This window comes from Pinus tabuliformis, chromosome Q (assembly GCF_031772625.1).
Source record: "Pinus tabuliformis cultivar Carrire ecotype Pingquan chromosome Q, CPIR1, whole genome shotgun sequence".
NCBI lineage: Eukaryota > Viridiplantae > Streptophyta > Pinopsida > Pinales > Pinaceae > Pinus > Pinus tabuliformis.
Window position 1 is genome coordinate 603,296,405 of NC_142296.1, and position 23,264 is coordinate 603,319,668.

A 23,264-nucleotide genomic window follows, 5' to 3' on the forward strand; every position below is an offset into this window, starting at 1 on the left:
TTGCCAATAGAATAACCCTTGACATTTCTCCATTAAGAGTTTTTAGCCTCTATATAGCCTTTGTACATATAATACTATGGGTCATTACCATGCGTTTCTCAATACCATATATTTAATATAATGGGCTTATCACATTATTGCTATCTACTTGTAGTCCCTTACATGATGCGGGTTAACCACTTTATTTATTAACAAAGATCCATCCCATTATTACATTATTACCTTGGGTACCTCCCTTTGTACTCCATAATACTCCCCCTAGGTATACTACACTTTGAGTTGACATATCCTCTTGAGAGGGCAATCTTCAAGCCTTGCCAAAGGGCTAAAGCTTCCTCTTGGTTATTTGTTGCCTTGCCTACTCCCCAAACACATTTCTTCTCTATTTCTTTTTTGAGGCTATAAATGACCCCTCATGCTCTCCACTCCCCCGTTATACAATCATTCTTAACCTTAAGAAAAGATAAATATTAATTAATGTGAGTTACATAAAATTTATTATATTTAAAAGAATTTAAAAATAAGATTATTTTACTAACGTTATATAGTATAATATCAATATAAGAAAATTAAGTGAACTATAACTTGTTAATATTTGAATAACAATGATAATTAAGCCCACAATAAATTTGACAACTAAGATATAATAAATTTTCCCACTATTTTCACATCATACAACATCTATGGAAAAAATGGAATTCTATCCATGTCAAAACAACTCAACCCTGGGTAAGTTACAAGTTGTTTTTATACCTTCTTTATCGTAACACAAAACATTAACATTTATCCTACTTTACATTAGGTGAACTGCACCCGCGATGAGATGGATGTGTAGAGTGACGACATGAAACAGAATTTGGAAGTGCTTCAGAAATAACATTGCAAACAAACAAGACTCTGTAAAGAGGTATGCAGGATTTGAACACAAGCGGCAATTCAGCGTGCTGCTGCAGCATTTATATCATCACCTCGTCATGAAAATTCCAACCTCCGTATATTCGGCTTTAAAAACGTACACCAGGAACTAAGCAGCACGACTCTGGACCTAATCACCTCAACAGTATAAATATTCTGGTATATATTCTAATTCCTTCTGAAATTTGTACACTCTGTAGCACACTGAATACTTGTACAAGTAAGGCTGGCAAAATGGAAAATATTTTCGTTCCTATAAAATTTCTGTGGAGTTTTTCTGATCACGGATTTGATTCCTTTCATATCTTCTGCTTATAATCCGTTTCACGCCAAAGATCTTGGTGGCATGTAATTATGAATGAACATGGACATCACTCATGATACTAGTGTCGGGGATTTTTGATGTTTTTAAAATGAAAGGTTTGTTGGTCTTGGGTTGGTGGAATGCATGTGGAATTTTGGTAAAGTAGTTCTCTTTTAGTTTAACAAGTTCGTGTATACATTTCAAACCCATGTGGGGTTTCACTAAACTTTCCTTTTTGAATAGCAAGGCAAGTCAAGTCTCAGCCTGTTGCAGTGCGGTGTTGGTTGCTTGATCTTTGTTTTGTCGATATAAACGTTTTGGATTTCATGTTGGTCCTGCAGAGACCAAAGGTAGAGACTGCAAGCTGCGTTGCCCTTTGTTTGTTCTCTAATAGGGGTCCTGCCTCTGCCTTATATGTCAGTACTGTTTGGATGTTGTTGCCATTATTATTTTCATATAGCTTGACCCTCAAAACGTCCCGCACATAGTAAGGGAAAAAAAAAATCTGAAACACCGAGGGACCATGCACATGAGCAAGCACAGCACAAATAGCATGGAATGCTTAGGTGAGGCCAGGCACTAGGCTTAGCTAGTTAATGTTTACCACACGGAGCTAGTTGCCTTGTTCAGTCCAAATTCACTTTACTGTTTTTTGCATTGATCCATTGCCAGAAGGCCTAACAAATTGGACCAAAAAATGCCCTTCTATTGTGCTTTCCCTAGGCATACTGTTAGCTATTTTATCTCTGATGAAGGGAAATAGTCAACAATACCAGCATTACCCACTATCTGTTTCTTATTGAAGATTATCTGAATCCATGCCAATGGAGGTGACATGATTACACGTAGATGAATGATAATGGTCAACAATATCATCATTAGGCACTTCTCAAAGTATTCATGCAATTTCCATATGCCTATTCCCATGGCCAATATAAGTATGCGTGCACTGAATAATGAAGGACACAGAAGAAATAACAGGCTGTTTTCTCACTGTGTGAGTCGAGGCTACGAGAAATTGTTTCAATTTTTCCTCACAGCAAGATTATTAGGTGTTCCTTGAAATATATGAAATTGAAGAATTTTCTGAATTGTACCTATGATCTAAATAGAAGAATTCTGAGGATTCCTTTCAGCCTGGCACTAGATTAGCACATGTTTAATCAAATGAGTAGAAATTGAAGAACTCTTATATTCATTCCTTCCTCATTGTGTAGGCTTTAACCTGATATTGAGTAATTGACTGATTTCTCCTCACTATTTATGTGTCTCTCCTCAATAAATTGAATTGAACTAAATCGGAATATTGAAGCTCAAGTTACATTTATATGAGTTCATTTAAACAATCTAGACAAACAATTTCTATGCTCTGATATTTTAATTATACAGTTCAAGAGCATGGGTTATTGGAACGCAATAATTGTTTGAATGCTGTCTACTTGAGTGAAATGCAGATGATATTTTTTACATCTCTGTCATAGGTGAACACAAGGCAATATATAATATAGACTCTGATAATTGAGAATGTATTCTTTGACTGCAAGAACTTTTCTGCTTCTTGAGTGAAATACAGTTTATCTTTCCTGACATTTTGTCATAAGGGGACAGAACATGCTTGTGTTCTTCATCATTGTCCTTTTCTCAATTTACATATTTGAAATAGTCTTTCAAATTTTTATGGTGACATGGGTGAAATAGAAGGAAACTTGAGGGCGTATCTCATAAGACTATCAGTTAGTTTATTTAGGGTACAGATTTTGGCATCTCTTATATCATTAAGTTATTACCATGCAAGCATTAACAACTGGAAGACTCTTGAATTTCCTTTTGCACTGCTAAAGAGACAGAAATAGTGAGGTCATCCCTTCTAATAACAGATTATTGCCTATGCAGGAAAAATGTGCAAAGAAACATGTGTCCTTGGCAGCAAAGCTCTTTATGCTTTTGTTGCTTGGGTTAAGTGGCACGTATATATATTTTTTCAATGTTGATCAGAGGATCTCAAACAAGAGATCAACAAAGGTGTTTTCTTCAGAGAGCAGACCAACTGCAGTAAGATGCCATCATAAAAATGATCATAGCATTCCTGTTCATTACCCTCAACCATCTTCTTATGATAGGTATTCCAAAGTTATTGCTGTGAAGTGTTTACTTCATTTAATATTTTTGTGGTTTAATCTTGATGAAACCAGCTGATGATGTTCTGGCTATGTTTTTTAATTGATTTCCAGAACAGAATGTTTTTGCACTCCTGTACACAATTTTGTTATTGTGTCAATGCAAAGGTGTGGAAGTGGGTGGTTCGAGGCACTCTTGAACAGCCATCCGAACGTCAGTTCACATGGAGAAGTATTCCTAGAGGAGACAAAGAGAGAGAACTTTAGTTCCATTAAAAAGATTCTTGATACAATATATAACCTTGACTGGAAGAGTAGCGCTTCGAAGAATGACTGCACTTCAGCTGTTGGATTTAAGTGGATGCTCAATCAGGTCAGCGGAAAACTTCTCTTATCAGGATTATGCTATTTAAATTTACTAAACTTTCCCCGCTTATTTTCATTTTTAACTGGAAATCTTGATAATCTTTAAAGTTCTCAATGAAACTTTTTGGATGTTTGCATGTTAGACTTTAGAAGGACATGAATTAGATGTATTCTTTTTTGTCATAAGTGTGCCTTTGCAATATGAATTAGAAAAATTAAAAATATTATAGATGGAAAATAATTGCAATGGTGGTCTTTGTGGAAGTATCTCGAGTTAGTTAAAAGGGAAATCAGTGAATCATATGATTTTTCCAGGACTCTTAAGCTGTTTCTGCATTTTAGTCAAATTTGTTTTGTCGACACGGACATGATATCCAAGCTGTGGGATGAATTGTACCTGATTGATGTGGCTTTAGAACTTGGCAATGTTTTTCCTTAAATTTCCGATTCACTTTCAAGCTGGGGATCAGTCATTTGCAGGCGTTGTCGAATTGTAAATGTAGATTCTACAAAATCTATTTTAAGTTTATTTCCTGGACCAATTACAAGTCTCCATTGACAAAGAAATTTAAGAAGCAATAATTATCAAAACTAAAGTGAGAATTGGCGAATGCTTTCATACTTTCAGATCTCTCCATTGGCATGAAATGTTAGGCAATATCAGAGAGAGAGAGAGAGAGATTGCAGGTAATCATCTGATCTGTGTATTTTTGCAGGGTTTGATGGAGTATAATAAAGAAGCCTTAGCCTATTTTCAAAAAGAGGGCGTATCTGTTGTGTTCCTTTTTAGGCATAACCTCTTAAGGAGATATGTATCTATCTTAGCCAATCAATTTGATAAGGAGGCAAAGCCGTTGAATGGTACTCATAAATCTCATGTTCATTCCAGATTTGAGGTCAGTTTTCAAAGTTGTTCTCTCTACCTTCGGTACTAGCCTACTAGGTTATAATTTTTGAGTAAAGACCTTTCTTTGTATCTCCCATATTCAAGTTTGTTTCTTTGGTTTTCCCCGCTGGTAGACTAAAGTATTGCTTTGTTGTTGTTTGGTTAACATGTTGAAGATGTAGTATATGATATCATACCGACTTCCATATGTATGATAACATGCACTATATTCTAGCAAGCTACATAATTATTTGATCTCTTATAAAGTTGAAGCAACAATGGCAAGCATTCTTTTCTTGACAAAAGTGGTTTTGTTGTCTTTCGAAAATTATCTTTAGATTACAGAACATGATTATAAGTGTGTGCATTAATATAATGTAAATTGCATTTTCATAAAAGAAGAAAGATATCTATGGATTTAAATGTAAGACATCTTATGGAAATCCCTTAGCAGATATAGTCACAAATTTTCTTCTATTTGATTGTTCGTATTAAATGGATATGTACAAAAGTAATCTCTATTTTTTTCAAGAGTTTCTCTCTTGAAATTCCTAATGTTCCATCCTCTTCTCCATCTTTGCATAGATGCCCTTAAAGGAAATTTCACCTCCATAAAAGATGTCAAATATGTTGGTACGAGAAGAGGCTTGATGATTTCTCTTATGCCACCCTTCAGAACTTCAGAGCACAAGTGGCTTAGATGCAAACACATGCACAATAGAATTGTACGCACACACTGACAACATTGCCTAGCCTATGCAGTTAAACATAAATATTGCATTCAATCAATGGGACATATAGATTTTCTGGGTGTAAGCATATATCCATTAAATATTCTATATCAGCACAAAGGATCCCAAGTTTATGACAATATCACAGGAATCACTAATCACCCTTGAAACATGTCATTAGAATCAGCGATAAGTTCACAACCCAAAAGCAGGACATTAATCAATGACCCAATTGAGATCAAGAAGCAAAACTCTGAAGGTTTTCTCTACATGGTATATGCCATGTATTTATACTTGGGTCGTATGCACATTGGTCATAAGCTATAACTAGATAACTGAGCAATGGTTCATGTACATCAACCACCTAACCAAATGCTATTATCTGTCCAGTGTCGGTCCCTTCCATGTTGGTGCCTTCAACACAAGTTTACACAATGTGTATCAATCTTGATATCACCCATTGATGTCAATAATGATCCCAGCAGCTCATCAACACATAAACTTGGGGATTTGCGAATATTGCAATCCTTCAGATCTGACAACCTTCCACTTGGCAGTTCACTAGTTTCATCAAGAATGTGATCACCAATATGACTTTCATCTATAACCAGACCCATCCTATAGTCCCGTCTCTCATCAGCATCAATCCAACTTGTTGATCACCATGCCCCTTATCAAGACATCAACAACCATTTTTTCAATGCTACAACAATTGAGGCAAGTCTTAACCGACTCCACAAAATCTCTAATGTGGTGAAATTGGATATCAATATTCTTAAACATGTCATGAAACTTGGTGATCCATTGGTACCAAATTCTTGGTTCAGACTGTGATACCAGAAAATACCTATCTTAAAGTGTCACAAGTTAGGTTGCTGATGAGCAGTCTTGTTGCCTTTGCCTAACTATTAAGACAACCTTCATTTGTGGCAATGGATGATGATGGTTTCTCTTTTGATACAAATGCTGGCCAAGATGTTTCTTTCCCTCGGCCTTCATATCCTTGGCCACTTTCAGAGGACCTTCCATGGTGCAACATTGTTACTAAGAGGCTGTTTTCTCCTAGAGTATTATCTCTTTCACTTTCGAGGGTCACTGTTTTGGGTTCCCTTCCTTTTCTATTTTATTGTCTACTATTTCTTTCCTTGATCTTAGATTTTAGAACTACTTAGGAGCTGCTATAAGCACTCATTGTCGTTGTTGTCAAAGGTTGTTCTTCCTGGTCCCATTAACCTATTTTTGTTATTCATGGAACATTAATATAATTTCATTCCATTTCCATGGGTGTGTAAAGTGGAATCAACATTCACATCATGGATATAGAGATCATTAGATTTTTGCAGAAAGAAAATATTGCATAATGTTCATTACAATGAAACAAGTTATAGTGAGATTCCTCATATTCACCCATTTGTTGCAATCTTTATTCTAATCACAAGAAATGAACTACAACGCAAGACTTCTATTTAGAACCTATGACCTTGATTGTGGCATATGTTTGATTTGGTTGTGTTAGGTCCCTATAATACTAGTGATTCCCCCATTACTATTGTTATTGTATCCCTTATTGTTATTATTGTGCCCCATAGAATCCCACTATTGTTATTTTTGTGCCTTTATATTATTATTGTTAGGTCGGCTTGGTTATATTGTGACCCCTTAGACTCTTATATATAGAAAGGAGGTTTTGTCATTTGTATCATCCAAGAATTGTTCATCTGTGTAATGTAAAGGAGGTTGCCCCCTCTACGAGGCTGAATTCTAAGGCGTTGATCTATCTTTTCTATCTTTTTGTGAGTTGGTTTCATAACATTTGGTATTAGAGCTTTGGATTCTAGGGTTTCGCTGCTCCAAACAGGTCATCGTGGAATTTTCGCTATAACTTTTTTTCTGCGATGTTTCAGAAGCGAAAAAAACCCATTTGAGACGAAATCTTGCTGAACCTCGAGTTCGAATTTCATATCTTGTCTCACTATATTTTCAGAGATATGATCTGAGGAAGTTAGGGTTTTTGCAATCTCTAGAATTTCATCTAAAACAGGTCATCGTGGAATGTTCACTATAACTCTTTCTCTACGAAGTTTCAGAAGATAAAAAAAAACCCATTTGAGAAGAAATCGGTCTGAACCTCGGCTCCAAATTTCAGATCCTGTCTCGCTATATTTTTGGAGATATAATCTGAGGAAGTTAGGGTTTTTGCAGACCCCCGAATTACATTCCAAACAGGTCACCTTGGGAAAATCGTCATAACTTTCTCTCTGAGCATCAGATTGAATTTTCGTAAGAAGTTGCAGAAAGAGGACGGACTGTAGTTTTTTGGGTACCATTTTCAGAACCTAAGGTTGAAACAGTGACTCGCGGCATGTCGTACAAGTTCGCTCTACTGAACAAGTCTATACTCAGGTCATCGTGGGAGATTTGACATAACTCTTCATTGGAGAATCCAATCTTGATTAGACTTGCGGAGTTAGAAATATTACTCAGAGGGTTATCGCAGGAAGAAATTTCAGACCTTGGAGATCCAAAATTACAGAAATACATCAGATTCAATATCAAGCTCCTACAAAGTGAAAAAAAGGTGTGTAGTTTTTTTTAAATTTTTGCATAAGCTTGGTTTGAAAAATTAGTTTGAAGGAATTCAAAGGGCATAGTGAAGCATTATTATTGGTAATTGATGCTCCGAAGAAAGAAAATGGAAACACCTAGTAAGCAACCTGAAAGCTCTAGCATGACTCATGAAGAAGAGGAAGAAATGCAACATGATATATCAAAATTACGAGACCAAGTGCAACAAATGTCACTCGCACAAAAAGTAACAGAATCTAAGATGGATGGTTTAAAGAAAGACGTAGAAGCTAAGATGTATGGCGTGGAAGCTAAGATGGATGGTTTAAAGAAAGGCGTGGAAGCTAAGATGGATGGTTTAAAGAAAGGCATAGAAGCTAAGATGAATGACGTGGAAGCTAAGATGGATGGTGTAAAGAAAGGCGTAGAAGCTAAGATGAATGATGTGGAAGCTAAGATGAATGGCGTGGAAGCTAAAATGGACAACGTGGAAGCTAAGATGGACGATTTGAAGACAGATTTGAAGACAGGCATGGAAGATTTGAAGACAGATTTGACAAATTTTCTACAAGAAATGCTTACTAATGGCGAAAGGGTAGTAAAGGAAACTCATGATGAGAATAAAATAAATGTTAATCATGATTTTATAGACTCTAACATTGGATCGAAGAACCGCCATGTTCCAAAGATTGATATGAGGAAGTTTGATGGCAAGGATCTTAGAACATGGATACTATAGATGGAGCAATTTTTCGATCTCCATAATGTGCAAAACACAAAAAAGGTATGTCATGCAACTTTATATTTGGAACCAAATCAGTTTGTATGGTATCGATGGCTTTGCTCTTGTAAACAAATTGTCACTTGGGCTATTTTTATGGATGAAATGATAGCACATTGTGAGGATACAAAAAGCAATACTTTTTTTTAGCCAATTGATAAATCTCAAACAAAAGGGTTCAATGATGGCGCACATTGAGGACTTCCAAAAATTGAATATAAGGGTAAAATATATTCCAAAGAAGCATAGGATTGATGTGTTCATAGGTACTTTAAAAGATAACATCCAACATGAGGTTTGCCTTTGGAAACCAGATTCATTGGAGAAGGCATTCAGGTTGGCAAGAAAAATGGAAAGCAAAATTATGGCAACAAGGAAGCTTACCACTCACAATCATAAAGATGGAAGTGTTGCTGCCCCTAGCCATCCACAACCTACAAGGTTGACACCACAACAATTGGAAGAAAAAAGAGCAAAAGGGCTTTCTTACAGTTGTGATAGCAAATACACTAAAGGTCATAAGTGTGCTGAGAAGAAACTATTTTACATAGATTGTGAAGAGGAGGAAAAAAAGGAACAAGAAACATCAAAAGAAGAGGATATACACCAGGAACAAACCCTAGAAAAAAAATAAATGAATCCAACCATATCTTTGTAATGCATTGGCTGCAATTACCACTCCTCAAACTATCAAGATAGAAGGACATATCAAGAAGAAAAAGGTAATAGTGTTGATTGATTCGGGAAGTAACCATAATTTTATTCATTGTAAGATAGCCAAAGAATTGAATTGCTTCCTATATCCAGCACCGGAGTGTCAAGTGATGGTTGCAAGTGGAGGAACCATAAATTGCTCAGGAAAGTGCCATAATATCAAGCTATCCATGGGAGAATATGTATTGAATAGCCCAATGCTTTCCATTCCAATGGGTGGTGCTGATGTTGTACTAGGAGTCCAATGGCTACAATCCTTGGGTATAATAGCTTTTAATTTTCAAGAACTTTTCATGAAATTCTCTGCAGAAGGAAAAGAAGTTGAATTAAGGGATATCGCTGGGAAACCGGGAAAGATAATCAGCTCTAACGAAATGACAAAGCTTCTAAAGAAAGAACAACGAGGCATAATTGTTCACTAGAGGTTCCCACATCGAAATCATCCATTTCTCCAGATCTCCAAAAAGTCTTGGACAATCATTACAAGGTATTTGAGATTCCCAAAGGCCTCCCACCTATTCGTGGTCATGATCATGCTATCAATTTTATTCTAGGAAGTGTTCCTCCAAACATCAGGCCTTACAAATATCCCTATGTCCAAAAGAGTGAAATTGAACGTATGGTTGCAGAAATGCTAGAGGCTGGTATAATTCAACCTAGTCAAAGTTCTTTCTCTGCTCCAGTAGTATTGGTTCACAAGAAGGATGGATCATGGCGCATGTGTCTAGATTATAGGGAGCTCAACAAGCTCACTATTAAAGATAAATTTCCCATTCCTATCATTGATGAATTGCATGGATCAATTTACTTCACCAAGTTGGATCTTCGTTCAGGATATCATCAAATCAGAATGAAGACTAAATACATTCCAAAAACAACATTTAGAACTCATGAGGGTCATTATGAATTTTTGTTCATGCCTTTTGGCTTTACTGATGCACCTTCTACATTTCAAGGTTTGATGAATTCCATTTTCAAACCCTCCCTTAGAAAATTTGTGTTAGTATTTTTTGATGACATAATAATCTACAAGAAGTCTTGGAAGGATCATGTCCAACATGTTGACATGGTGCTCAAACTATTGGAGGAGAAACAATTATATGCAAAAATCTCCAAATGTTTCTTTGGAGTACAAGAGGTGGAATATCTGGGTCATATTGTATCTCATGAAGGTGTTAAGGTAGACCCTAGCAAAATTAAAACCATTAAGGAATGGAAAATTCCCACATCCATAAAACATTTACAAGGATTTCTCGTGTTGACAGGGTATTATCGCAAGTTTGTTAAGAATTATGGGAGAATAGCAGCACCTCTAACAACATTATTGAAGAAAGATGCATTCTCATGGACTCCAGAAGCAACAAAGGCCTTTGAACATCTTAAAGAGGCAATGTGCCAAGCACCAGTCTTAGCTACACTGGATTTCATAAAAACCTTTATTGTGGAATGTGATGCCTCAGGAAATGGACTTGGTGCTGTTTTAATGCAAGAAGAAAGACCCATTGCTTTCGAAAGTTGTCCAATCAAAGGAAAGTATTTACACAAAGCTATTTATGAGAAGGAAATGCTGGCAATACTACATGCACTTAAGAAATGGCGACCCTACCTAATGGGAAGACACTTCAAGGTAAAAGCAGATCATGATAGTCTTAAATACTTTTTAGAACAAAGATTATCTTCAGAAGAGCAGCAAAAATGGGTCACAAAGATGTTGGGTTATGACTTTGAAATCATCTACAAAAAAAGGAATCAAAATGTTGTGGCAGATGCACTCTCAAGAAAGGATGAGGACGTGGAAGCATTTCTTTGCACCATTTCTATTATCCAATCAGATTGGATAAATGAAGCAAGGGATGAATGGAAGAATGACGAGGAAGTGTGGGCACTCATTCAAAAGATACAACAAGATCCCATAAAAATGATTTGTTATGGTACAAGGATCGGTTATACCTATGTAAGAATTCCCAACTCAAACAAAAGATTCTTAGGGAATTGCACACCTCTCCCTTAGAAGGGCACTCAGGATTTCTAAAAACCTATCACAGGGTTAAGAAGGATTTTTTGGGATGGCCTTAAATCGGATATTCAAAAGTTTGTGGCGGAATGTTTGGTTTGCCAACAAAATAAAGTTGAAACAATCAAGACCCCAAGACTATTACAACCTTTATCAATTCCAAGCCAACGTTGTGAGGAGGTTTAAATGGATTTTATCACAGGTTTACCCAAGTCTGAAGGAAAGAGTGTTATCATGGTGGTAGTTGACAGACTTACCAAGTATGCACACTTTTGTGCATTATCTCATCCATTTAAAGCGAGTACAGTTTCTACTGCATTTATGGAAACAATTCAAAAGCTACATGGAAACCCAAAAATTATTGTAAGCGACAGAGATCCCATTTTCATTGGAAATTTTTGGACAGAATTATTTTCTTGTCTTGGTACTCAGTTAGCTCATAGCTCATCTTATCATCCTCAATCTGATGGGCAAACTGAAATAGTAAACAAATGTTTGGAAGGATATCTTCGTTGCTTTGTATATGATAAACAGACACAATGGGTCAAATGGTTGCCTCTGGCTGAATGGTGGTATAACACTTCCTTCCATACTGCAACAAAAATGACCCCATTTATGGCACTTTATGGATATCATCCACCGTCCATCACATCATATTTAAGAGAAAATTCTAAGGTTCAAGCAGTGGAAGATCACATCGAGCATCAACAAGAAGTTCTTCAACTCTTAAAGGATAACCTCACCTTGACGCAGAATAGAATGAAACAACAGGTAGATCAACATCGCAGCGAAAGAAGTTTTGATGTAGGTGATTGGGTATTCCTACGGCTACAACCATATAAACAAATGTCCCTCAAGCAAGCTAAGAAGGATAATAAATTATCACCAAAGTATTATGGTTCGTACAAGGTGTTGCAAAAGATAGGTACTATGGCATACAAATTGGAGCTTCCTGCAGCTTCCCGAGTGCACCCAGTTTTCCATGTTTCATGCTTAAAGAAGGTTATAGGTGACAAGATTCCAGTTCAAACAATATTGCCAGAACTTGATGAGGAAGGAAAAATCATATTGGAACTTGAAGCAGTCAAAGAAACAAGAACTCGATAGCTACGAAATCAATCAATTTCAGAGTATCTCATCAAGTGGAAGAACTTACTTGTTGAAGATTCCACATGGGAGAATGAGAATTTTATACAGAAGAATCCAAAACTATTCAAGTGTTGAGGACAACACTTTTTTGAAGGAGAGGGGCATGTTAGGTCCCTATAATACTAGTGATTCCCCCATTACTATTGTCATTGTATCCCTTATTGTTATTATTGTGCCCCATAGAATCCCACTATTGTTATTTTTGTGCCTTTATATTATTATTGTTAGGTCGGCTTGGTTATATTGTGACCCCTTAGACTCCTATATATAGAAAGGAGGTTTTGTCATTTGTATCATCCAAGAATTGTTCATTTGTGTAATGTAAAGGAGGTTGCCCCCTTGAAGAGGCTGAATTCTAAGGCGTTGATCTATCTTTTCTATCTTTTTGTGAGCTAGTTTCATAATAGGTTGATTTTGTGATCTTGATGACCACATGTTGATCTATCTTGTATCCTAAAGAGGAATCCGTTTGGATCTTAGCTCGGTCCACTCGATGAAGTCCCTTGCTTTGATCTCACAAATTATACGATGATCTCAAGGATCAGAATTCAATGGACTTAATAAATCTCACATTTTGATTTCTATGACAAACTCTTTTCCTGCTATGGGGGTTAAGTGGTAGTTGGTAGTTCACAACTAATTTAGTTACTTGTCAAATTGACTTGTGCCCCCTGTGTCAGTTTCACATAGCATTTTGTGTTGATATTGACTTGACGCATAAATGTCAACTTGCCATTGTTGTTGTTGAAGTGATTCAATTTTGATTTCTTCTATGGAAAATGTTCATAAGGATAAATTCCTCCAATATTGCCCTTGGATACAGAGCATTTAGAATTATGGCTTCCATCATCTTTGTTTTCATCTAAGTAGGAATTACTTTTGACTTAGGTGTAGAGTCAAGTTGAATTTGACTCTTTAATTTAATGTAACTCATTGATGATAATTTGTCGGTTATTGGGTTTGATAAGTCGATTTGTGTCAAGTCGAACTGAATATGATTTGTTGATATGCAAAGTCAAACTTAATTTGACTAGAATTTGTAACACCTTAATTTTGATTCCTAGATTGGTAATGTATAATTGTTAATATTGTGAATGGCCGAGGACCTGTTGAAAATTCAATAGGGCAACAATTAGGGTTATTTCTCTTTACTTGATAATTTCTTGTGAAGTTATGTTGGTTTCTTATTACTTTTATTATGTTATGTTCATCAAACAATTACCAAAACCATAAACCATGAAAATCATAAAAAGACAATGAACACAAGATGTAGGCTCCAAGCCAGGGCAAAACCCCTCCAAGGGGAAAACCCAAAAAATTCTCTTATAGAATTAGATCAAAGTGAGACATCCAAGAACAAAACACCAAGACCAAGACCTCCCACAAGACCCAAGTCAGCGCTCCTTTCAAGATCTTTCAACAAGTCAAAGTCAACTCTAATCAACGCCTTCCAAAATTGGTCAAACTTCAGATTTTTAGCCCCTGCAAGTAGGTCTGCAATTTTCAGCCCCTACAACTTCTGCAATTTCACACACGTGACAGAAAATAAGGCAGATTTCTCTCTCCTTTGACCCTTGCTCTTTCTCTTTTGACTTTTGCTCTTCTCCTTGACTTTTTCGCTAGTTTTCTCTCTCTTCTTGGCACAAAAATTGAACTTGCTTGTGATGCTCCAAATGAGGACAAGTTGCGCTGTATTTATACACATCTAAGAGGTCGAATGGGTCCCTTCCAAGGCCGACTTATCTAGGCAGGGCCGACTTGGACTTGTGGGGACAAAATTGACATTTTTGAGTCAAATATTTTTTTTTCTTGTTTCTTTAAAAATTCCAAATGGGACTTGACTTCAATACAATAATTTTACTCATGAATATTCTTATTGACTCAAAAACCCTAGAAGCATGAAGAACATGCTTGACATATAAAACAATTTGACTTGTGCATGAAACCCATGCTTATAAAATAAAATTTCTTTTTCTTCTTTTGCTTTTACAAGAAATATATAATGAGATAAGTACAACGACAATTATGAAGACCAAACCTAGTTACATCCATAGGACAAAGCAATGTACTATGCAAACATTATATATGGAAAATACTAAATTGAAATACATTGCTAGCTACAGGACAAACACAGATAGAGTTATATAGGGCCATGATTCCACAAGATAGGGGGTTGAAAGGAGGTATCTATGGGGCATAGACATAATTCTAAGTCATTTTCCTAAATTAATGGTCATTACCATGTAATCCCTATCTAATTTATTGAAGCCCATCATTGAATACATGTGTGAAGTTGGTAGAAGAGTCATCTTAGCTAGTTATTGAAGCATGGGGGTAAGTACACTCATGTAAGAGGTGGGTTAAAGGGTCAACTCACTTATTTATGACAACATGGGATGCGTACAATCATCTTTGGGAAGAATGAGAGTCAAGCAACCATGCATGGAAGAGGTGAGTCGAAGTAGTAGGTAGTTATGCATGCAACAAGAAGTGAAGAGAGGAGAGTTTTAGTGTTGAGAAAAGTAGCAAGCCATGACTTATGTAAAGACAGCTTGCTAAAGCTAGTAATTATGTCGAGAGCTAGGTTGGTATGTGCGTGAGGAGTTCTCATTGAGAAATTTACCCAAGAGCTCGTGTAAAGGTTGGTGTGAGCACTCCTGTAATAGCTGGATTTCTTGGAGTCCCCAATTGAGAAATTCTTGGTTGTTCTTGTGCTGGAGCCCTAGAGGGGATGGAGATTGTTTGAGAGACTGCAGTGCAGAGAAATAAATCTCATCCCTTGGGTTGTGCAGAGTCCAGACTGATGGGGAGTAGAGTTGGGTGGTTGGAATTGCTGTGGGAGTCTCATCATTGCGTTTAGGTTTTGGATGTTGAGAGTGGATTGTAAACACTTGTAGGAGCTTTCCTGTGTCTGTGGATTCATACTGAGAGATTTGAAGTAGCCGAGTCTGTGGTTGGGTGGAATGTCTAATGTCCACAACTGAGTGTAAATTCTCTGAAAATATAAGGGATTTGTGCATTGTGTTGTTTATTATGTTAATGTTGTGTTGAATGGTGTGTTTGATTTCTATTTTTGTGTGTTAATACCATTGTACATGTTTAATTAGAATTACATTCTTGATTTTAAAGAATTGCATCGCTGCATGTGCATATGTTTGTTATGTTGCACATATTTTTGCATTTTAATTAGTATTAGAGTCATTTTTGGTAGTAACATGGCCTAACAAGGGAGTTGGGTGTGTTATAGGTTGGTATCAAAGTGATGATTCAGTACTTGACTTATATGAGCCAAAGGCCAACGTGAATTTGACAAATTTGTTTCTACAGAGTTTTGATCTATGTCGAATTTGGGGAAAATTGCGTAAATGGAGTAAAATCCCCAAATTTATGAGTAAATTCATGGTGAATCTGTCCTATAAGAGTGATCAAGAAGATTGTTGAGGTTGTCGATCTACACATTGCAAAGTTGAAGTTAGGTCAGTGACCATGAGGTACATTAGCCATTGTTTCTCAAGAAGTGCTTGTCACTACAAAACCTAGCACTTTAGTGTAAAGCCTCGCTAAGCAATCTAGATTAAGAGCAACAATCATCAATGGGATTAGTCACAGTTGTTACAAAATCTAGCAGGTTTAGTGCAAAGGCTTAGTAGGTGGATCCAGACCTTAGGGCAACAAGAGATTGGCTACCATTGTCACCTCAGTAGCCTTTCTCCAGCTATTTAGTGGTATTTAACCACAAGGGAGGCTTCCCTATAAAGACCATCTAAAGGATATTTAATAAGAGTTGTTCAAAGGTGATAAATGAGGTCTAATGATTGGGATAAAGTATTGACAGAGCCTAGAGGGTTAGTGTAATCTTCACTAGAGTTTAAGCTCTCTATCCTTAGACCATTCAAATAAATTGCAAAGCTGTTATAAGTTAGGGTTTTGCAATTTTTATTAGTTGGTCATGCTATGTCATATAACAGGCAAACAAAATAGTCTTACAATGATAAATCAATAAAGAATCAAGACTATCAATTAGATGTGCATAGTTTCGATTTTTCAATGGAGTTTTTATGGATGAAACACACATAAAACAATAAATTGACGACAACAACCCTAGAAACAGGGTTTTACATGGAATAAATGCCATATTTTTCTTCTAGACAATTATTTAATGCAACTCCTACTTAGAGAGCAATGGCACATCAAACAAAATTACCTTTTTAGCAATATTTCATAGAAAGCCTAAACCCTAGATTTATAGAATTAAAGGGAGAAATCAATAAAAGTAAAGGGTTTGATCATCACCACCTAGATTAATGCCTTGTTCTAAATGGGCAGTGGAGTCACCTAGGGAAAATTCAATGAGGATGGCCTTGTCGAAGAGGGTAAGATGGCAATGACATCTACTTACAAACCTTGGCAAATTCCTTTTTAGTGAGATTTTAAATTTAAGAGATACATAACTCGAAGTTCTCTTAAAGGATTCAAGGAAAACAATTTTGCACACCATACAGGAGCAAGATTTCTAGATAAATTTAGTAGTTTTAACTTTTAACCATGGCACATGCAAAAACCCTACTTTCAACAATATAACATGTAAAATATAGAAGATATGTAGCAAACTTACAAAATTTTCACATGAATCTCTTCAATCATTCCCAAGAAACTAACTTCAAGCAAAATTCGACCTCCAAGAGAAATTCACACCATTGAAATCACATTGCTGCAAAGTAGAAGAGACAAGGAACTAATGTGCACTTCCAAAGAGAGGAAAGTGTGATGAATGAATGATGATGATAATGAAATGAGACCTCCCTCTATTTATATGAGGGAAACCAAGTGTTATTTTCATAATTTTACAAGCACAACCCCTAGAAGTTCACTTGAGCATTCAACATGCTCAAAAAGTCAGAAGCTGACCTTAAAATAACTAAAAGAAAAACAAAATGCCAAAAGTATTCCACACGTGGGAAATAAATGCTTCCACCTTGACATCATCCTCTACAAATGGTCAAGATCCATCAAGCAAGTGACGAATAGGTGCATGAGTGCTATTCACACCAAGAAATCCTCATAATGCATGGGTACATCTCCAAAAAGTGCCTCCTCAACCATGACGTCATCCATAAGAGGCCTATGTCACCCTTCTAGAGTTTGTGAGGGTGACGTGGCACCATGCAAGGCAAGAACTGGGGTCTAAGGAAGATGTGCAAGCCCTTCCCAAGTCATCTCAACTAAGTTGCAGGAAACGTGGGTAGAGGGTCCGTTTCCGTACGGAAATGAAACGGAAACGGGGAAACCCATACGGTACAGCCCAAAAACTCGTTTCCGGGCCGTACTGGCCCATTTCTCGAGGAGGAAACATGGCCAGTACGGTCGGAAATGAGTTTCCGGGCCGTACGACGGAGTTTCCCCACGCAGTTTGACTTTTTCTTAATTTTATTTTATTTTATTTTGTTTTCTATTTTTTAATTGGGAGACTAAAGTGGCTTCTAGTTGCTTCTAGATTTGTCTCTCAAGTTATAAAAGTGACCTTCGCCTCATTCTCTCATCACACAATTGAGCAAGTCGTTTCTCTTGGAGACTGATGATTTTAGCAAAGGAGAAGAGAGGAAGAGAGCAGTGGTTTCAGCTAGGGTGTTTTCAACAGTGAGCAAAGGAGATTTCAGCAGCAAGAGCAAGAGATTTCAGCAGCAAGAGAAAGAGATTTCAGCAGCAGATTTGGAGTGCAGAGTTTCTGGCTACGGCATTCTTGGTTTTTTGGCTTAGCTACAACCATATTTCTCTTGTCTTTTCTGGCATTTTGGGGTAGCTTCAGCTACAAAAAATTAATTTGGGTAAGCAACATTCATTTTCTTAGTTTTTTCCTACTATTTCTTCAATTTTTCGAGGGTTTATGTTGCCAAAAATATGAAAAACGTTTTTTATTTACAGATTTGTTTTTTTAATTTATTTTTGCAGCAATGGCTTCCAACCAAAGTGCAGCTACAAGTTCAAGCCCTAGGGCCAACCCAAGGGCTGAATATTATCCTCTTTGGAGGCATGTTCAAAAGCTTAAAAAATGTGGAGGTGGTGGCTCATGGGAATGGCGATGTAATCTTTGCAATAATTCATACAAGGGCTCCTACCCAAGAGTGAAGGCACATCTTTTGCATGGAGGAGGATAGGGGGTTGTGGGTTGCACAAAAACAACAGATCCATTGGCAAGGAGGGCATATCAAAGAGAGCAAGATGAGGTGGATGTTATTAAGAGAAGGCATGATGAGCTTACTCAAGCCACTCTTCAAGCTCCATCTAACATTGAGCCAAGGATTGTAGTTGAAGCAAGAAAGAGGAGAGCCAGTGCCACTCAACAATATGAACAACCAACACCCAAAAATACCAGAGGGGCATCCCCTTCAGTTCAGGATAGAAGAATTACTAAATTGGTGAATGTGCAAGCGAGAGAAGAAACTGATTCCAGAGTGGCTAGGTGCATTTATGCATGTGGTATCCCATTCAATGTTGTTCGCTCTCCTTACTGGCAAGATATGATAAGGGCAATTAACAAAGCTCCTCAAGGGTACAAGGGCCCAACTATGAGAAAGTCAGAACTCAGCTTCTAAAAAATGAGAAGGAGCTTGTGGAGGATATTTTATCACCAATTCGTCTTCTTGGAGTAGCTCTGGGGTTACCATAGTCTCAGATGGATGGACAGATACAAGGCACAGACCATTGATAGATATCATTGCCACTTCCCCCAAAGGAGCAATGTTTATCAAGGCGGAAGACTGCTCAGGAGAGGTAAAAGATGCACAGTTCATTGCTGATGTTATTATAAAAGCTATTGAACAAATAGGGCCTAACAAGGTGGTGCAAGTTATCACAGATAATGCACCAGTTTGCAAAGTTGCAGGTTTAAGGAAGTAAGAAAAGAAAAGAATGCTGCATTGGTAAGGAATGCTGCTCCCTCGACTACTAGATATAGATTTTTCATTGCAGTTCCTCGCTCGAATTAGATAGTTATTAAGGGGAGGTATGACCACATCTTTTGGACACCATGCATTGTCCATAATCTGAATTTGATCTTGGAGGAGATCAACAACAAAGTTTTATGGATAAAGGAAATCACAGGGGAAGCAAGGGAGATTGTCAAATTCATCACCAACCACCACAAATCTCAGGCCATATTTCGAGAGTACTCCAAATTGGAGTTGTTAAAAGTTGCTGAGACAAGATATGCCTCAAACTTCCTAATGTTGCGCCGCCTTGTTGAGGTTAAGCATGCATTAGTTTCTATGGTGGTGAGTCAACTTTGGATTGAGTGGAGACAAGCAGATTCAGAGCGGGGATATATGGTGCGTAGATTGTGCCTTGATGAGGATTGGTGGAGCAAGGTAGATTTCTTGCTAAAGCTCACAACCCCTGCATTTGAGCTTCTTCAGAGTGTTGACACTGACCAACCTTTCTTAGGAGAGGTATATGATGGCATGGATTCCATGTTTAAGAAAACTATGGAAATCATTTCGCAAGAGTCTCCACAACTTTTGTTTGTTGATGATCATTTCGCTGGTTTAGTCAAGAAAATCATTGTTGATAAGTGGAACAATTTCAACACTCCATTGCACATTTTAACACATGCCTTGAACCCCAAATTTTATGATGAGGAGCTTATTGCTCAAAGCAATGGGAAGAGGAAGGCATCCCATAAGGATAGAGAGGTGGCTAATGGGGTGAAAAAAACCCTTATGAGAATGTTTCCTTCTCATCTACACAGGGAGGTAAAGGAAGAATTTGCCAGTTTTGCTGCAGGATGCAAGTATAGATGATTATGCAGATATATCAGCTTTGGAGGCGAGAAGCACCATGAATCCAATTAGGTGGTGGATTTGTCATGGAGCAAATGGTGTACATTTGCAAAACCTTGCCATTTGTATTCTTTCACAAGTGGCAAGCTCTTCATCAACAGAAAGGAATTGGAGCACTTATGGTTTTATTCATTATATGAAGCGCAATATGTTGGGTTCACAGAGGGCAGACGATCTTGTTTATGTGCACTCTAACCTTCGCCTTGCATCTCGTAGGGGTCCATAATACAATAGTGGTCCTTCTAAAGAATGGGATGTGGATGCAGAAAGTCCTAATTTGGATCTCTCTCTTGCTCCCCTGAATATTGAGGTCCAGCCTGGAAGTGGAATTGACCCATCATCTTCTTCAGCATCACCATCCACTATTGAACATTGTTCTGCTTCTATTTTTGATGAGGATTATGATGATGAGGATTAGTCTTTTGTCTCTATAGTTCTTGTAGCCTTATAGTCTTTATTGTACTTGCAGCCTCATATATTAATATATAATAAAGGCTGATTTTGAGATTTGGATATATAATAAAGGTTGCTTTTGGATATTCCAATAATTTTATTTCATTATGTGATCATTCATGAGTAAATGTGATGTAAATTTAATCATAATGTTTAAATGTAATAAATTATAATGTATCATGTATGCTTTATGATTGCACACACACACACACACACACACACACACACACACACACACATATATTCACTTTTCCCCGTTTCCAAAATTTGGGGAGGTCGCGTTTCGTACCCGTGCCCGTTTCGGAAACTCATACCCGTTTCCCCGTTTCATGCAACTTAGCATCTCAATGACAATCATCCTCATATGGGCTCCAAAACAAGCAACGTTTATCAAACAGGGTCAAGGCCAGCTTGGGGGCATCCTGGGTCGATTTGGGTACATCATCAACTAATCCAATGGCCAAGCTCTATGGCTTAATGTTTCAATGTTTGGAGGTACATGAGGGGATGTAGTACCATGTCGAATCATCTCAAAACCGAACACTCGTCTTTGGAGGGGCAATGCTAAACCATCAAGGTCATTTATGCTCTCTAATTGGGATAAAATGCCCTCTGGAGTAGTGCTAAAGAGGGTCAAGCCCATCGCTTAAGGATCTCTGTTACTATGATAACACCACTTGAAACAAATCTCTTAAGATCAAGTGATATCAACATCATTAGGGACAAAAACAATCAAAGCATCATAGTATCTAATGCTAAGGGCACAAGAATACTTCACACAAAACTCACCTTCAAATATCCAACTAGAACAGGGTTTGTAAACAAGTTACCACACTTCTGTTAGGGATGCTTAGGTCAATAACCCTATTAGGTGTTTCCAGCCCCCAAGGGGAGTGACAAGGTTAGCCCATTAATCCATAGGTGTATATGATAATGATGGTTATGGAGTTGAAGAAACTTCAAGGCAGGTGTCACAACCATGAGACTAGCTAATGGGGATCCAACATATTGAGTGTATTGATGTAAGGAGTGAGCAATTGTGGTGACATGAGTTACCCCTTTTCTCGGTTTGCTTTTCCACCCTTCTAGTGCACCTTTTACTTTAGTGATTTGTGTTTATTTGGTGCATAGTTTAGGAGCCTAAGCTTGCTTTGATATTTTTCCAATACCCCTTTGCGATGTAACAATTTCTCACTCATCAGGGTTGGGGCATTCAAGGGTTCCTTTCTTTAGATGAAGCATTAAATGCTTGAGGAACTAGGTAATGGCTAACGAGGGGGTTAGAGCTCATGTTATGCTTTTGCCCACTTACTAAATATTGCCTTGGCCGTCTTTTGCATTTTACATTTTCTTTCATTGTGGCTTATATGCTTTTAATTTTCTTTTAGTTGCATCAACCTCTGGTGCCAAGTTTCTAGGCCTCAACCCAAGGATGTGGATGAAGGGTGCCAATCCCAATGACAATGAATACCAACCCAATTAATGGAAATGGATAACTAGGAGAGATGGGGAGTGGTAAGTATGGATTACCTTGGAACACACTATGTCAATCCGTGCTTCCCCATTAGTGCTTGTTGCCTCAAAATCTAGCAGGTCTTGTGAGAGACTTGACAAGGAAATAACTAAATTAAGTTGCAATAATGAGGTGGTTGCCACCGTCACCTTAGCACTCCACCTCTCTTTATTGGAATTTCACCGCATGGGAGGCTTCCCAATATATATCACCCAAAAGATGTTCTAAGTCAGTTGGTTCAAGGTGATGTATGTGAGTGGTTTAAGCAAGGTACTTCTTAATTGGATTAGGGCACAAATCTTTGTGTCAAGGAGCAACATACCATAACTAAGCCTTGAAAATAGTGGTTGAGGCCTATAGTTTCAATGTGTAGTTCAACAAGAGTATATCTAGTAATGCAAGCACAAGAAAAGGTTTACTTAAAGGTATGATCAATAATAGGAGATGGTAAACCTTCAACAAGCCCTAGGTTGAAGCCTTGTATAGAACTAAGGTTTTGTTAGGGCACTAAATTGCTGAGGGTTGATGATGTTAGCCCTAATAAGGAAATTTTCACCATGAACAAGGCTAGATTTTGAGTGTGCGAGGTCAATCAAGGTGAAAGAATGCCAAATTAGCTCTAATGCTTCAATGTCTCAAGCCCTAGTTGAATTCAGCCCTTGCCCTAGCCTTGGCAGCTTGCCTTGAAGGGCCGAAAAAATTAGACAAAGAGGAAAAGGTACAAATTTCAATGATTTTTAACCATTAGTAGGATCCCAATGCTTTTCCCTACTTGGGTGATGGAGTCCTAGGGGTTTAAACTATAGAGATATCAAATACATGGATGAAGTAAAGGGGAAAATCCTAGTTTTCACTTTAAAATGCTATCTATCTTTTTATGAGTTGAGAAATTAACTAGAAGAAATGCCCTCGAGGAGGTAT

At 37.4% G+C, this 23,264-nt stretch overlaps 1 protein-coding gene across 5 annotated transcripts in view; it reads left to right on the top strand.

Moving 5' to 3' along the window:
- Window positions 1–794: 794 nt before the first annotated feature.
- LOC149220897 (uncharacterized) overlaps window positions 795–23,264 on the top strand; it is a 44,266-nt gene continuing 21,796 nt past the window's right edge. For 2 of the 5 annotated variants that reach the window (XM_089384935.1, XM_089384936.1), the window contains exons 1-4: window positions 1,422–1,569; window positions 3,113–3,339; window positions 3,451–3,709; window positions 4,419–4,598. In XM_089384935.1, coding sequence (XP_089241061.1) covers window positions 1,546–1,569; window positions 3,113–3,339; window positions 3,451–3,709; window positions 4,419–4,598 — 690 coding nt within the window. In that variant the 5' untranslated portion in view covers window positions 1,422–1,545. Of the gene's footprint in view, window positions 1,075–1,419; window positions 1,570–3,112; window positions 3,340–3,450; window positions 3,710–4,418; window positions 4,599–23,264 lie in introns of those variants that run through there. The other 3 variants (XM_089384937.1, XM_089384938.1, XM_089384939.1) reach the window with 3 other exon arrangements.